The sequence below is a fragment of the Equus caballus genome, chromosome 22, assembly GCF_041296265.1.
Source record: "Equus caballus isolate H_3958 breed thoroughbred chromosome 22, TB-T2T, whole genome shotgun sequence".
Classification (NCBI taxonomy): Eukaryota; Metazoa; Chordata; class Mammalia; order Perissodactyla; family Equidae; genus Equus; species Equus caballus.
Window position 1 is genome coordinate 36,324,427 of NC_091705.1, and position 12,725 is coordinate 36,337,151.

The 12,725-nt window shown below is 46.1% G+C and overlaps 1 protein-coding gene across 11 annotated transcripts in view; it reads right to left on the bottom strand.

Annotated features, from left to right (window-relative positions):
- The window catches only part of ELMO2 (engulfment and cell motility 2), a 37,831-nt gene that overhangs the window by 21,208 nt on the left and 3,898 nt on the right, over positions 1-12,725 (bottom strand). For 4 of the 11 annotated variants that reach the window (XM_070246874.1, XM_070246868.1, XM_023626643.2 and 1 more), the window contains exons 2-7: positions 12,026-12,103; positions 5,338-5,465; positions 4,988-5,028; positions 4,448-4,520; positions 4,019-4,069; positions 721-902 (exon numbers count right to left, since the gene is read on the bottom strand). Coding sequence is in view for 7 of the 11 variants with exons in the window: in XM_070246868.1 (XP_070102969.1) it covers positions 721-902; positions 4,019-4,069; positions 4,448-4,520; positions 4,988-5,028; positions 5,338-5,415 (425 nt within the window). In the remaining 4 variants the exon portion in view is untranslated. Of the gene's footprint in view, positions 1-720; positions 903-4,018; positions 4,070-4,447; positions 4,521-4,987; positions 5,029-5,337; positions 5,466-5,667; positions 5,918-12,025; positions 12,104-12,725 lie in introns of those variants that run through there. The other 7 variants (XM_070246873.1, XM_070246871.1, XM_023626644.2 and 4 more) reach the window with 3 other exon arrangements.

The window sequence follows — 12,725 nt, forward strand, 5'->3', positions numbered from 1 at the left end:
AGTTTGGCTGAAAACTTCAATAACTGATCCAGCAACTGAAAGATCTCTGACTCCCTCTCTGCCAGCTTAGGCTCCACAGGCTTAGAAGGCAAACTAAATATCTGTTTATTCACTGCTGATCACAACAAGGCAGTTTCCCTCCATATTCATCTTAACACTGGAGTATCGTAAAGATGTTCGTGGTGTATCGGAAAGTTCTGGATCTCCTTCTCCCTGTGAAAATGGGTGGTAGGGAGATGGTGAACGGGTTGGGGGAACCCAGGGTAAACACAGAGGAAGGCCTGTGTGTGTGTGTGTGTGTGTCTGCGTGTATCTGTGTGGAGTGGGGAGGTGACTGGAGAGGGAAGGAGGCAGGGGGTGGTTGAGAAGAGACAGACACCTGTTCTAGTCGATAACGGACAGTCTGCTCCATCAGGCCAATCATTTTCCATAAATTAACAGGGCCGTCGTGAACTGACTTCTCTCTTCCTGACTTTTATAGCCCCTATTTTCACTACTGTTTTGTACTGTCACTTAATTTGTGAGAGCCCAACTAGACTACAAGATTTAGGACCACAATAGTGAATTATATCCCTCTGTGTGGACCCTAGTGCTTGGCACCCTGCTCTGTATGCAGAAGGTGTTCAATCCACTTATTGGACTCAATGGAAATAAGAACAGGATGCCCTGCGGAGTGTAGTCAATCTCTAAAACCCCAAACAAGACCTCAGTAATACTCACTGTGACAAGAGCTTGGTTCCACTTTCCACAAGCCGAGTCAGCACAATGATGCCATCCATGTTGATGAACTCAGTGGCAAAGGTCACATCAGCAGAGAGCTTGGCCAGCTCCTTCATGGCATCCAGCCGGGTCTCCATGTTGGATGACTGGGTCCTCTCCATCAGCTGGCGTGCGGCCCGGGACTATGAGACCAGGGACAAGATATACGCCATCTGCTCCTTGCGGCAGGTTACGGCTCTGTGAAGAGCTCACAGGGGCCTTTCTGTGGACGTCCACACCCGAGGCAGAACTAGTTTTTCATGCTGCTTAGGACTTGCTAAATAAATCCTTACTGGATTAATCAGGGAATTACCAGTAAGCCAAGACCAATCTGTAGTTATCTGCGTCCTTGCTGTACCACTCTGGGCTATGGACAAAAAAATTCCCATAGAGCGAATACAAAAGCCATGTGAGAGATGGCAGTCCACTAACTATGGCAAGTCACAGAGAAATAGATATTGGCTCAATATAGGAAGTTTTTCTATGAATTAAAGCTGGCAGACGGTAGAAAAGATCTCTTAAAGTAATGAGCTCTTGATCACTGGAAGTAATCAAGGAGAATCTGGACAACTATCTATCAAAGAAGCTATAGATTCTTGCATTTAAGGTCCCTTTCAATCCAAAAATGTGCTAAGTCTAACAATTTTTTTTAACTTTCTCTCAAAGTCCTTATCATTGTTCCTCAAAGTGACAGTCCTGGGGAAACTTTAAGAAGATCAAGGAGCCAGAAGCAGCTAATTTCAAAATCCTTTTGAAAATGATGTCTGGTGACAAAGCCTCGCAGCCTGTGAGCCTTTCCTAGCAAACTGCTTGCCTCCTTTCTGCAAGATACAGCTACAATCCCTTCTCCGGAGTTCATGGATCTTTCCTTTTGCAGAACTTACCTTTATAGTCAGTGCCTCACAATTTATGGTTTCATCATTCTCTATTTTTTGTGTGTTAATTTAATGTTCTAGGTTAGAAGGGAAGAGTCTTGAGAGCAAAAACACCATGTTCTTTATTTTTTCTTAGAGAGCTAAGCAAGTGCCTGGAGCCCAATTCCTGCTGCTGGCCAAGGGGTCAGGCCTGCTCCTCTCTCATGCCGTTTACTATTATAAAGATGGCCTTTTAACAGTACGCTGCTCTCAGTGATACAGAAACCCTCCAAAATCTCCACGGTGGAGAAAATGTGCGCCGTGCGAAAAGGTCACAGGATAAAACAATTTGAAGAGCACTGGTCTGCATCACACTTAGAAACTTCCAACTCCAAATGTTAATTTTCCTCCTGAGACAGCATTTCTCAGCTGCTGCCTCCCGCTCCAGAGAGATGTGCTTCTGGGAAAGTCAACCACGCTGTGTAAAACGTCTGTAAAATGCTTCAGCACTTCCATAAAAGTGAGTAACTCCCAGACTGCCAGATTAACTCAGCAGAGCTCGGGGACGGAAATCAAGTCCTTAAGGTGAAAAGAGTTCAGGAGGAGAGAGGCAAGCAGAAGAACGCGACGGTAGGAATACTGGCCTGGAGGCAGACAGACCTGGGTTTGAGAACCAGCCTGGCCACGTTTTTAGCTGTGTGCCAAGTGGCGAGTTATTTAACCTCTCTACGTCTCCATTTTCTTGTCTGTAAAATGGGACCATCAAGAGCGCCCACTTCTTTGGGTGTCTGTCAGGATTACATGATACGATATATGCAAAGGATCTGGCAAAATACAGCTGTGTAGTAAAGGCCAGCCATCATTCCTCCATACATCCCTTCCTCTCAGATGAACCGGTCTCTCCGCTTGCCAAGACAACAGGTGCCGTCACACCCTTAATTTTCTGGCTGCCCTTCTGCAAACATACCCAAGCTCCCCCATATCAGATCGTCCTCCTGCAGGCTGAGCAGTCAGGGTGATTCCCTCCACCTGGGTTTCAGGTTCCTCCTGTCCTGACCCAGGAAGGTCCTGTTCCATTAATTACTCCTCTTTCCTGCACCATCAACCCTTCTCTCTTCCATCTTAACATATTTTCAAGGACACACAAAAAATTGCACCAGAGTCAACAAGTGTGAAGGGTCGGAGGAGGAGGGGAACTGGGTAGATGAGGGATAGGAGTGGGGGGGGCCTTCTCTATATCTTCGCCAAACTTTTGGATTTTTATAACACATGAATGCTTTACCTTTTTTTAAAAACCACGTCTTTTCAACTCCACATCCCCAAGTCACCACCTTCTCCATCTACTTCCTTTTATAACCCAGCTTCTTGACCATGTGTAAACTTGAGGGCCTCAATTTTTCACCTCTTTTTCGCTCAAGCCACTGCAATCTGCCTGTCACCCAACCACGCTGCTGAAACCATTTTCACGAAGATCACCTCGCAGGTCAACAGACAGCTCTTTTGTTCTCAGTTTCTCTCTGCTCACTGCAGACCACACGTTCCTCCATCCTGACACTCTCCCTGCCCCCAGCTCCTGAGCCATTTCACGCTCCTCGCTTTCTTTCTACCCTCTGGTCGCTTCCTTAGTGACCTTTCAGGGCTGCTCCTGCAGAAATCAGGGGATCATCCTGGACTCTCCCCTCTCCTTCCACAGCCAGCTTATCACCATATTCGTCAAGTTTACCTCTGACTACTTTTCATGCCCATCCTTTCGTCTCCATTGCCATTTACCTTCATGGGCTGTTAACACTCCTCGTTAGTTTCCTAAAGATTCCTCCTACCACCAACCTTCCTTTTTTTAGCCCATCTTCCACATTGTCACTAAAGTGATCTTTCTAGAATACCAATCTAAACATAATGCACCTTCCTGCTTAAAATCCTTCAATGTCTGCACATTCCCAACTAGATAAAAAGTCCAAACCCATAAGCAGGCCATCTGGGAACCTTCAATTTCTGGCCTCTCACTGACGGCTACAGGCCCTCAGCATCTAGCACTCCTGCCTCCCTCAAACAAGGCACACTGCTCTGCTTGGAATACTCTTCATTTTCTTCTCGCATCAGCTAATTCTTGCTTATCCTTCAACATCTGAGCTATATGTCTCCTTCTGTGGAAAGTCTTTCTGGGGATCCTCATGCTGAGTTAGGCAGTCCCTTTTCTGAGTTCCTATGGCTCCCTAGGCAACTTTCTGGCAAGACCCTTGAGAGAGGCCTTACATTGTATTTGTTTACTCCCAACTACACTGTGAGAGCAAAGATTGACTTTTTAATCTCCATAGTCTTAGTTTCTAGAACAGAGTCTGGCCCATGATAGATGTTCATATATGTTAGCTAAATAAATAAATTCCTAAGGAAAGCAGAATACCTACCGGGGAGATAGCCAGCTGTAAGATTGTCCCATTCTTAATGTCACTGCGAGTCTGGGAAGCAAAGAGAAAAAAGAGTAACCAAGATAAAATATTAAAATTGTGGAAGCAAGCTGAATCAACAAGAACTTTTTGTTATTTTTAAAGTAGGTATAACTGAGACTCTTCAGTCAGGCCCTCTTCTCCTGCTTGTTTCTTGGCAAGAACTTCTAAGATCCTCTTTGAGAGCTCTGGGCTCTCAGGAAGTAAAAGCCACGGTTTTCCAGGCCCTAGAGGAGAACCAGGGCTGGCACTCGCTAACCTGTCCAGGATGCAGCTCTTTCCCCAGTAAATGGAAGGTACCCAAATGCAAGCAAGGCAAATAGGGCCGTCTCCTTGGACGGTTCACTTCACAGCAAGGTCTGTAGTGATCCTGCTTCTCGCTGCACTAACCTGTTCGGTGATGTACAGCTGGGGACCATCTGCATAACGGAGGGTGTAATACTCCGGGTTTGGCAATGACCACCTATGTAAGAGAAAAACAGAACAGCCAATTTGACCATTCCTCTGGGCCTGTCTGTTAGCTTCAAATAAAATAATTTTCAATAGAGTTGCTCAAGGTGTGGCCTGTTTGGAGGGCAGGGATAAAAAAACCCCAAAGGTTTAGGTTGAGATGTTCAAAAAATAACCTCCTCAACCTTTCGTAAAGAGTAGCACCACAAAAGGTAGTAGAGACAATGGAGCATGGGTCTCAGATGCTGCCTCAGGACCTCAGGCAGGGCATTACGGGACTTAAAGAAAGAACTAAAGATCCGTAGGAGGTGTTAGGAACGTCCTCCTCAGCTATACTTCCTTCATAAGACAACGATCCACAAAAGCCCCATACTGGGGACCCGACTAATGAGATCCGTCAGCAGAATTCCTTTCAAGTCTGGTGGTGTTCCTTTAGTCTTTAACTTGACATTGTCCAAAATGAAGGCAGTTTCAACTTACCCATCACAAACTTCTTTGATAATGGATGCCAGGGGCCGTTTCTGAAAGAGAGAGAGAGAGATCCCTCACCAGCAACCACATCCTACTCTTGCCAAGGTTCTGACAAGAGGGGCTGCCAAGCAGGGTCAACCAGGGGCCTGAGCATGGACTTCTTCTCCGATCACTTTTCCTCAAGAGGAAGCCTCTCCCAAGACATGGTGACCGACCTCCCACAGTGTGGGACAGGCCTCAGCTTCCCCATTGCTAGTTCTTACTCCTGATGCCAATGGTCCTCATCCCTAAGACATCCTCTGCCATGTACTTCCCAGAGCCTTCTTCGTGCATCACTGCTTCTCATTTCTGGAACTTACCTGGTCAATTTCAAGGAGCTGAGCATTAGCACCTGGCCACTCAATGGCCACTTTGACGATGTCTGATGGCGGTGGCATCGTTCCCAATGGGCCCTACTTCTCCAAGAAACACACACAGCCACAGCCACCTGGGAAGAAAGAATCAGAAAGAAGGAAAAAGTCAGAGTTTGCCTTCATTTTTCACTCTTGTTAGAAATTTGGAGAATCGGAAGACAGCATCCAAAGTAACATATGGAACGACTTGGTTGGAATTTTTCTAGATCACACCACAACCTCTCCTTGGGCTTTTTGTCTTTTTAGATTAAATCAGCAAGCAGAAATGGGACAAACCTATCTATTAACTGCAGATCAGCCAGCAGCCAGATCGGCCGATGTGACACTTCAGTTTAAGGGTCAGGAGGGCTCTATGGTAGAAGAGTGTATTTACTGCAAATTCTTGTCTTGGGAACTTGAGAGGGAGAAGCATACGCCCTGAGACAGATAAGAATAGACACAGCCTTTTCCTACTTGAGCGGTTGGCTGAAGGAGTCAGCCTATTTCTGTTCTTCAGTCATCCTAGGAAGATCCCAGTGTCAGCAGGGTCTGGCCACATGCTCTCTTGCCTCCTCCCTACTTACTGCTGCCACTCCTTCCCCCTCAAAGGACACAGTGTGGAGCCTCCTCTGTGTGGGATGACGCAGAGTTCAGAAAACGGGGAAGAGAACTGGGACAGGAAATGCTATTTTAGTTGCTACTGCCAAGGGCAAGGGCTGCTGCGAGCCCATGGAGGGAGGCGAGGATACCCTCACACAAAGGCCCCTCTATAGGAGGACACGGCTTTGGAAGTACCTCTGACTCCCTCCCCCACTTCTCTCCAAAATAAAGGAAAATAAATCATTTTGAAGGAGTCTGGAAGATGGGCCCATGTGACCAGTATCCTAGGCAACTCTGTTAGCTTAGTGGTATTCCAAGCAGTAGCGAAAGCATTCTCTCTCCACGGTCTGATGAAGGGAAGTCACTCGACTGATGGATTATTTCCATGCATATTTACGCTCCTTGCCTACAGGTCCAGGAGAAGCTTCTCTCTTAATGAAAAAGACCTTCCTCCTGTATCGTCCAGGTTTAGCCACTAGCCCGCAATTCACGCTTCACTAATGGAGTCTGCCCGCCTCTCCTAGAGTACGCAGCATAGCTGTTGCTGGGCAGTTATTCATGCATGCTATCGATTTTTCAGCCCAAACACAGATATCAGTTCTCACAACCTTGTGAGTATAAACCTCTTTGGTGAAAGGGGTAGAAGTCCCTCCCCTCACAAACCCACAGGTCTCAGAAGGTCTTTAAATGACTGTTTCCTGATCAGGGTGGGCTGCTTCAGAAGTCAACTGTCTAAAACACCAGCATTTCCAGAAGATGACAATGTAAAAGAGATGGCTTTCAAAGAGCTTTTACTTATTTTGTTGAGGCCTCTCAGCAGCCTTATGAAGTAGGCAGAATACGATTATTACCTCCATTTGAAGATGACACAACTGAAGCTGAGAGTTTGGTTAAGTTGCCTAAGATCACCCAGCTAATAAGTGGTAAAGGGGGCAGAACGTGGTGCTGACTTTGGCCAGTGCTCTCCCCTTCTCCCCTAGGCTAGCCTGAATTTCTGTTCACTGAAACTAAATCAAGCCTCAAGGGACTGAAGTGGGCTGGCCTGATGGCCCTTAAAGCTTCCACAACTTCTGCAGCTCCAAGCAGAGTTTTTCATGTGTAATTTTTATGTGCCTGGACACACAACCAACCTCTGAAAAGAAACTGGCCCCATCAGAATAACTCCTGGTTGAAGTGTTCTGCTCCAGTGACACAGCAAGTCAGGGGTGGTACCCTGAATCTCAGGATGCCCAGGGCAGGCATCCTTATCCTTATCAGTAAATTTGCCTTAATTAGGAGGTATGACTGCAGAGTTGTAAGATCATTTTTAAAAACTGAGATATAATTTACATACAATAAAATACATACATCTTACGTGTGTGTGTATATATATATATATAAAAATATATATTTAAACACATCCCCTTGTAACCACCACCCAAAACAAGACTGAACATTTTGATCACCCCAGAAAATTCCCTCCTACCTCCTTCCAGTCAATCCCCCATCTCCCAGCCCTCCAAGAGGCAACTTCTGATCTCCATCTCCATACGTTAGTTTTGCCTGTTTTTGTACTTTATATACATGGAACTGAATAGTACGGCTATTTAGACCACTTGTTATTTAGTCTGGTTCTTCTTTTTAAAACAAGCAGGCAGTGTAGGTATAACAGAAAGAGCTCTGGGCTGGGATGATTTTCCTGCTGAAGAAGCAATTTGATCTGGAGCCAAAGGACTGAGCACCTCGTCAGAGCTCCATCACTAAGTATCTGGGTGACGTGCACACGTCCTTTTTAACCAAGTCTCAGTTTCCTTCAACTATGAGAGGTGAGTGTTGAACTAAAACATGTATAAGATGCTCTCTAAGTCTAAAAGTCCATGGTTCTAACGTAGAACTTAAAAAATCCAAATGAGGATTGTCCATTTTAAAGTCCTCACCAAAAGAAGCTACACCCTTGTTTCGATGGTGCTGCTAAGAAACAAACCACATTTTTTGGAACTCCTTTCTGGATACTGTCTTTGGAGATAAATAAGCTAAAGCTCATTATTTTACAGTTACACTTTACTTTGACCCCAAATGGCATTTCCTAGGTTGATTGTCTATTTCCTGATTAAAGTTAGCCCTGAGTGATTCTTGGCTGTTTCAAAAATTCACAGCCATTTTAAAGCATGAAGATTTGCTACCACCAGGACTATTCAAGAGATCCTCTAAGCCCCCATTCTCAGGGGCTCTGCTCTTCTCACAAAACCCAGGCAGCCCATGTGTACTGAATAACTCTCTCCCAACCATGCCACAGCTGAGGGGACTGACAGAGGGGAACACTCAACCTTAGCCAGACTAATCCAATTCTTTCTCTTGAATTTAAAGACAGGTTAAGGAAGATAGATAACAATGGGCCCTGGAGCAGAAAGGTCACAGTCAGCTTCAGAGCAGGTGCATGGCAAGCCAAAGATCCAGAGATGCAAATTCAAGAGCTTTGCAGAGGAGGCTGTTCTGCAGGAAGAATCTAGAAAGTATAGAAGAGCAGAGAACAGGAACCACAAAGTCCCAGAAGGAGACAGAAAAAGCCACTGCCTGATGCCTTTCCAGATTCTGTGGCTACATCTACACGGGGGCTACCTGAAATTCTCCTGTATCCTGCCAATAAAACTCTTTTAAATTAAACTAGCCTGCATTTGTGTTTATTGCAACTAAAAAGCCTACAACTAAGATTGACCCCAAACTTTGAAGGCACTCTAAAATGGAGCTCTGAGCGGCAAGCAGCATTAACAGGCCTCAGATGATGGCACTGAGACACCCTTCTTTAACACTGGCTGAATTAACGCAGAACAAAACCCACTTTAGGAAGAAGGACCAGGCCACCCACTGCTGAAAAGATGAGCCATGAAAACCCCATGAGCAGCAGTGGAGCACTGTCTGATATAGCGCCAGAAGATGAGAGGATGGGGCAAAGGCTGTGCAGGGCTCCGCTCTGCTGTACACAGGGTTTCTGGGAGTCGAAATCGACTCGAGGGCACTAACAACAAAAACCCACTTAGATAAGTCTGGTTATTAAAACAGATCAGTTATATGCTGACTTTACTGTAATCATCTTGTATACAGCAGTAATGTGTAGACAGCCTCTTTGTAGTTGACCGCTCATCTATAGCGTTAGTATAGCTGACGCTCACAAGAACCCTGCAAATCATCCCCATTTTATAAGTGAGGCAACTGAGGCTCAGATAGGTTGAGAAACTGGTCTTCCACATGCCTCCTTCCCACCCCTCCCACCAAAAAGAGAAAGAAAGAAATCACATCAGAACTGGGTCTCAAGGCTGGGTATTACAACCTCCAAATTAGTTCTCTTCTCACGACATAACATTTCCTTTGATGATGATGATGATGATGATGATGATGATGGTAACGTCAGCTAACAACTGCATAGTGCTAAGGTACTGTTCTAAGGGCTTTGCATGTACTGATTCATTTAATCCACACACCAACCCTGTGTGGTATATTTCTACCCTCATCTTACAGATAAGAAAATATAGCACAGAAAAATTAGGTACCATGCTCAGTGTCATACAGCTAGTAAGTGGCACAGCCAGAATTTGATCACAGCCAGTCTGGCGTTGTGTGAAAGCCACGTGAAAGCAGGTTGTGCTGTACCTAGCCCATAGCAGGTGCTCAGTGGAGAATTTTGGTTTGCTGTACCTGAAGTTAAAGCACAGTGAAGCTGAGAGACCCATATAACAAGAGCTCACAATTCTAACAGATAATAGTACTCCACTGTCTAAAGAAAGTGATCCACACTTCCCACGTGGTATTGAGTCCTTCACAATCTAGCCAGATCTCCCTCAACTACTTGCTATTTCTACCAGGCAGGCCACGTTCTTTCATTTCTTCTGTACCTCTGTACATTCTCTTCCTTCCTTTGACTGTCAGAAGGGCTCCTATTCAAGCTTCAAAGCCCAGCTCAGATGTCACTTTCTCTCTGTACCATTTTTAGCTTTCCCCTGCGAAATGAAATAGGATGGGGGCCACTGTGTTCTCACAGCATTCTGTTCACACCTCTATGTGGGCTCTTGTCCTACTCTACTATAGTGATATATTTACACATCTCTCTTCTTCACTAGCTCCTCCCTCCAGGGCAGGTACAACCCTGTAGTCTCATAACCTAGCACAGCACCTGGCATACAGTTACGGCTCAGGAAGCACTTGTGTCTGCTCAAATCCATCGGCTTGGACTTCCTCAACAACTATAAACCAGGGCTGGCTCTAAACGGAAAGGGACTGGCATGAATTGTCCTGGTTGCTTGGTGTTCCCTCCATGTCCCACCACCTTCTAACTACATGGTATTTCCATTGTTTCAAGTTTTGTTTTCATATCTAACATCAGAACATGTCTCACTGGACAATCAGATTGAGCACTCCTGACTCTAGTTAAAAGAAGGGAAGATATCCCTCTGCTTTTCTCCCTATGGAAACATCAGGAAGTAGAAGAGAAGTCATAATATTCTCCAGATAATATTCCAGGATGAAGGATCTCCTTGCAAGAACCCTTCCAGCACTTGTTTGCTTACTCTTTTCATTTTCATTTCAGAAAGGAAGTGGAAATTAGGTCGAAGCAATTCAATAACATTGCAAAATTCTCAGGGTTATAAATAGCCTCTTGCTCCACCACTCAGCAGTACTACAGAGTTCAACAGCCAGGGGAAGGGAGCTGCAGCTCCACATCCAGGCCCAGGAGGCAAAGAAGTAACAGACCCTTTCCAGATTAAACAACTCTCCATCCCTCACCCTCCCACCCCCTTTAAAGCATTACAGATAAAAGATGATTTGGAAAACTAAAATGCCACAAAACAGGAGGGAGGCACATGCTGATCTGAAGAAGATAATTCTGTAAGACCCGAGGATGAAAGCCCAGGTTTGCAAATGCAAAGCTAGGGAAACGAGAAAAATAGCAACTGTCTCATGGAGCATTCTCTAAGTGGCTTCTGGAAGGTGTGTTTATAAAATCAGCTCCAAAAGGCCCCGTGGAGCTTTATCAATCACCCAGCAGTGACTGCCCCACCCAGCCAGACTCTGACAGCCGGGCTGGAGAGCTCATCTTAAGAAAGGAAGTGAAAGATGACCCCTTCCCATGAGGAAGGAATTCCGGATGAAGAAGGCCAGCAGCTTTCCAGCTCTCCCCACCCCCATTCCTTTAAGGATAAGGACTGATGAGTGCTTTTTCTTCTGCTCTTCTGCTTTCGATTCAGTAGGGGAGGCCTGGGTAAGCTGGTTTCTGTTTTCTGCAACAGAATACACCACACCAGGAAGGCACTGAGACGTCACACCCTCTTTCTAATCAAGAACGCAATCTCAATAGAGGCTTCTCCCTCTGAAATATTCTCATCTGAGAAGTGACTCAACTTCCCTTCGTTCAGACCACGGGATGAGGATGAGGCTCTGAGATAAACAAGAGGGGAATCCGTTTGGCAGAGATTCAGGTTCTGACGTTTACTGCTCAAATGCTGAGAAGGACCATCATACCAACGGCAGTTGAGGTTTCTCCTTTTTGTTGAAATTTGTTGCATACAGGACTCACGCAAACTGTGGTTAAAAGCCACTAACTTAGAGGCAGAAGTGCGGTGAGGAGCGGTGTGGGAACAGCATTAACTGTTGGGTTTCTTCCCCTTAAAATCTACCCTAAGAATCATGCAGGTCTCCTCCGATCCTGCTTTGACACCTCCTGTAGCTTCCTACATCACAGAATGGAGCTTAAACTCCTTGGTGAGCATTCAGCTTACCCCAGTCCCACCACGGCTTTCAGGGTAGAACTGGCTTTCAAACTCAGCCTTGCAGGTGCTACATATGTCACAGCAGACCACCTCGTTCCCTCAAACATCATGCTCTTCTAAGTCTGTGCTTCTGCTTGTGCGATTATTCCCTCCACCTTATCCAGCTGAAAACTTCTACTCATCCTTCAAGGCCCAGCTCAGACAACACTGCTTTTATGTGGCTTTCCTAGTCCTATCACCATGGGCAAAATCAACTGCACCCTCATCTGTGCTCTCAGTCTTTTATACACACCATCACAATCCCACTGACTTACAATGCTCTACGTGCAGCCTCTTCTCTTGTTACTCACAGTGTGATCTGCACATCAGCAGCATCAGCATCGCCTGGGAGCCTGCGGTAAAGCAGAATCACCCACCGAATCAGAATCTGCTTTCAAACAAGATCTCTGGGTGGTTCACACGCATGTTAACGTCTGAGAAGCTGACTCTAGACCAGTGGTTCACAGCTCTGGCTGTGCATCGTCAGTGCTCACCCCAGGTCACTGAAAGACTGCCCCTGGTGGTCCTAATGGGCGCCAGGGTTGAGAGCTACAGCTCTAGGACTGTCAGCAAACTGAGGGCAGGGACTCACCAAGCCCGTGTCTACACCACCCCCCTCAACGCTTCCTTAGCGTGCAAGAGAGTGCCCGACATACAGCTGTGCCCATAAAATTCCACACCAAAAATACCCTCCAGGATGCCCCCCCCCCACCCCCGCCTTTGAAAGAGAATAAAAACGCTAATGACCCAGGATTACCCACTGCCTGGGACTCTGCAAATCCCTATAACAGCCAAGGAGATGGCTTTATAAGGGTCAGTGCTCACAGACCCCCTGCCTTAGTGTTCAGAAATGCAAGGAAACAGAAAACGAGATGGAAAATACAGATGAACTGGGGCCAGCCCTGTGGCCGAGTGGTTAAGTTTGTGCGCTCTGCTTCAGCGGCCCAGGGTTTTGACGGTTCTGGGCGCAGATGT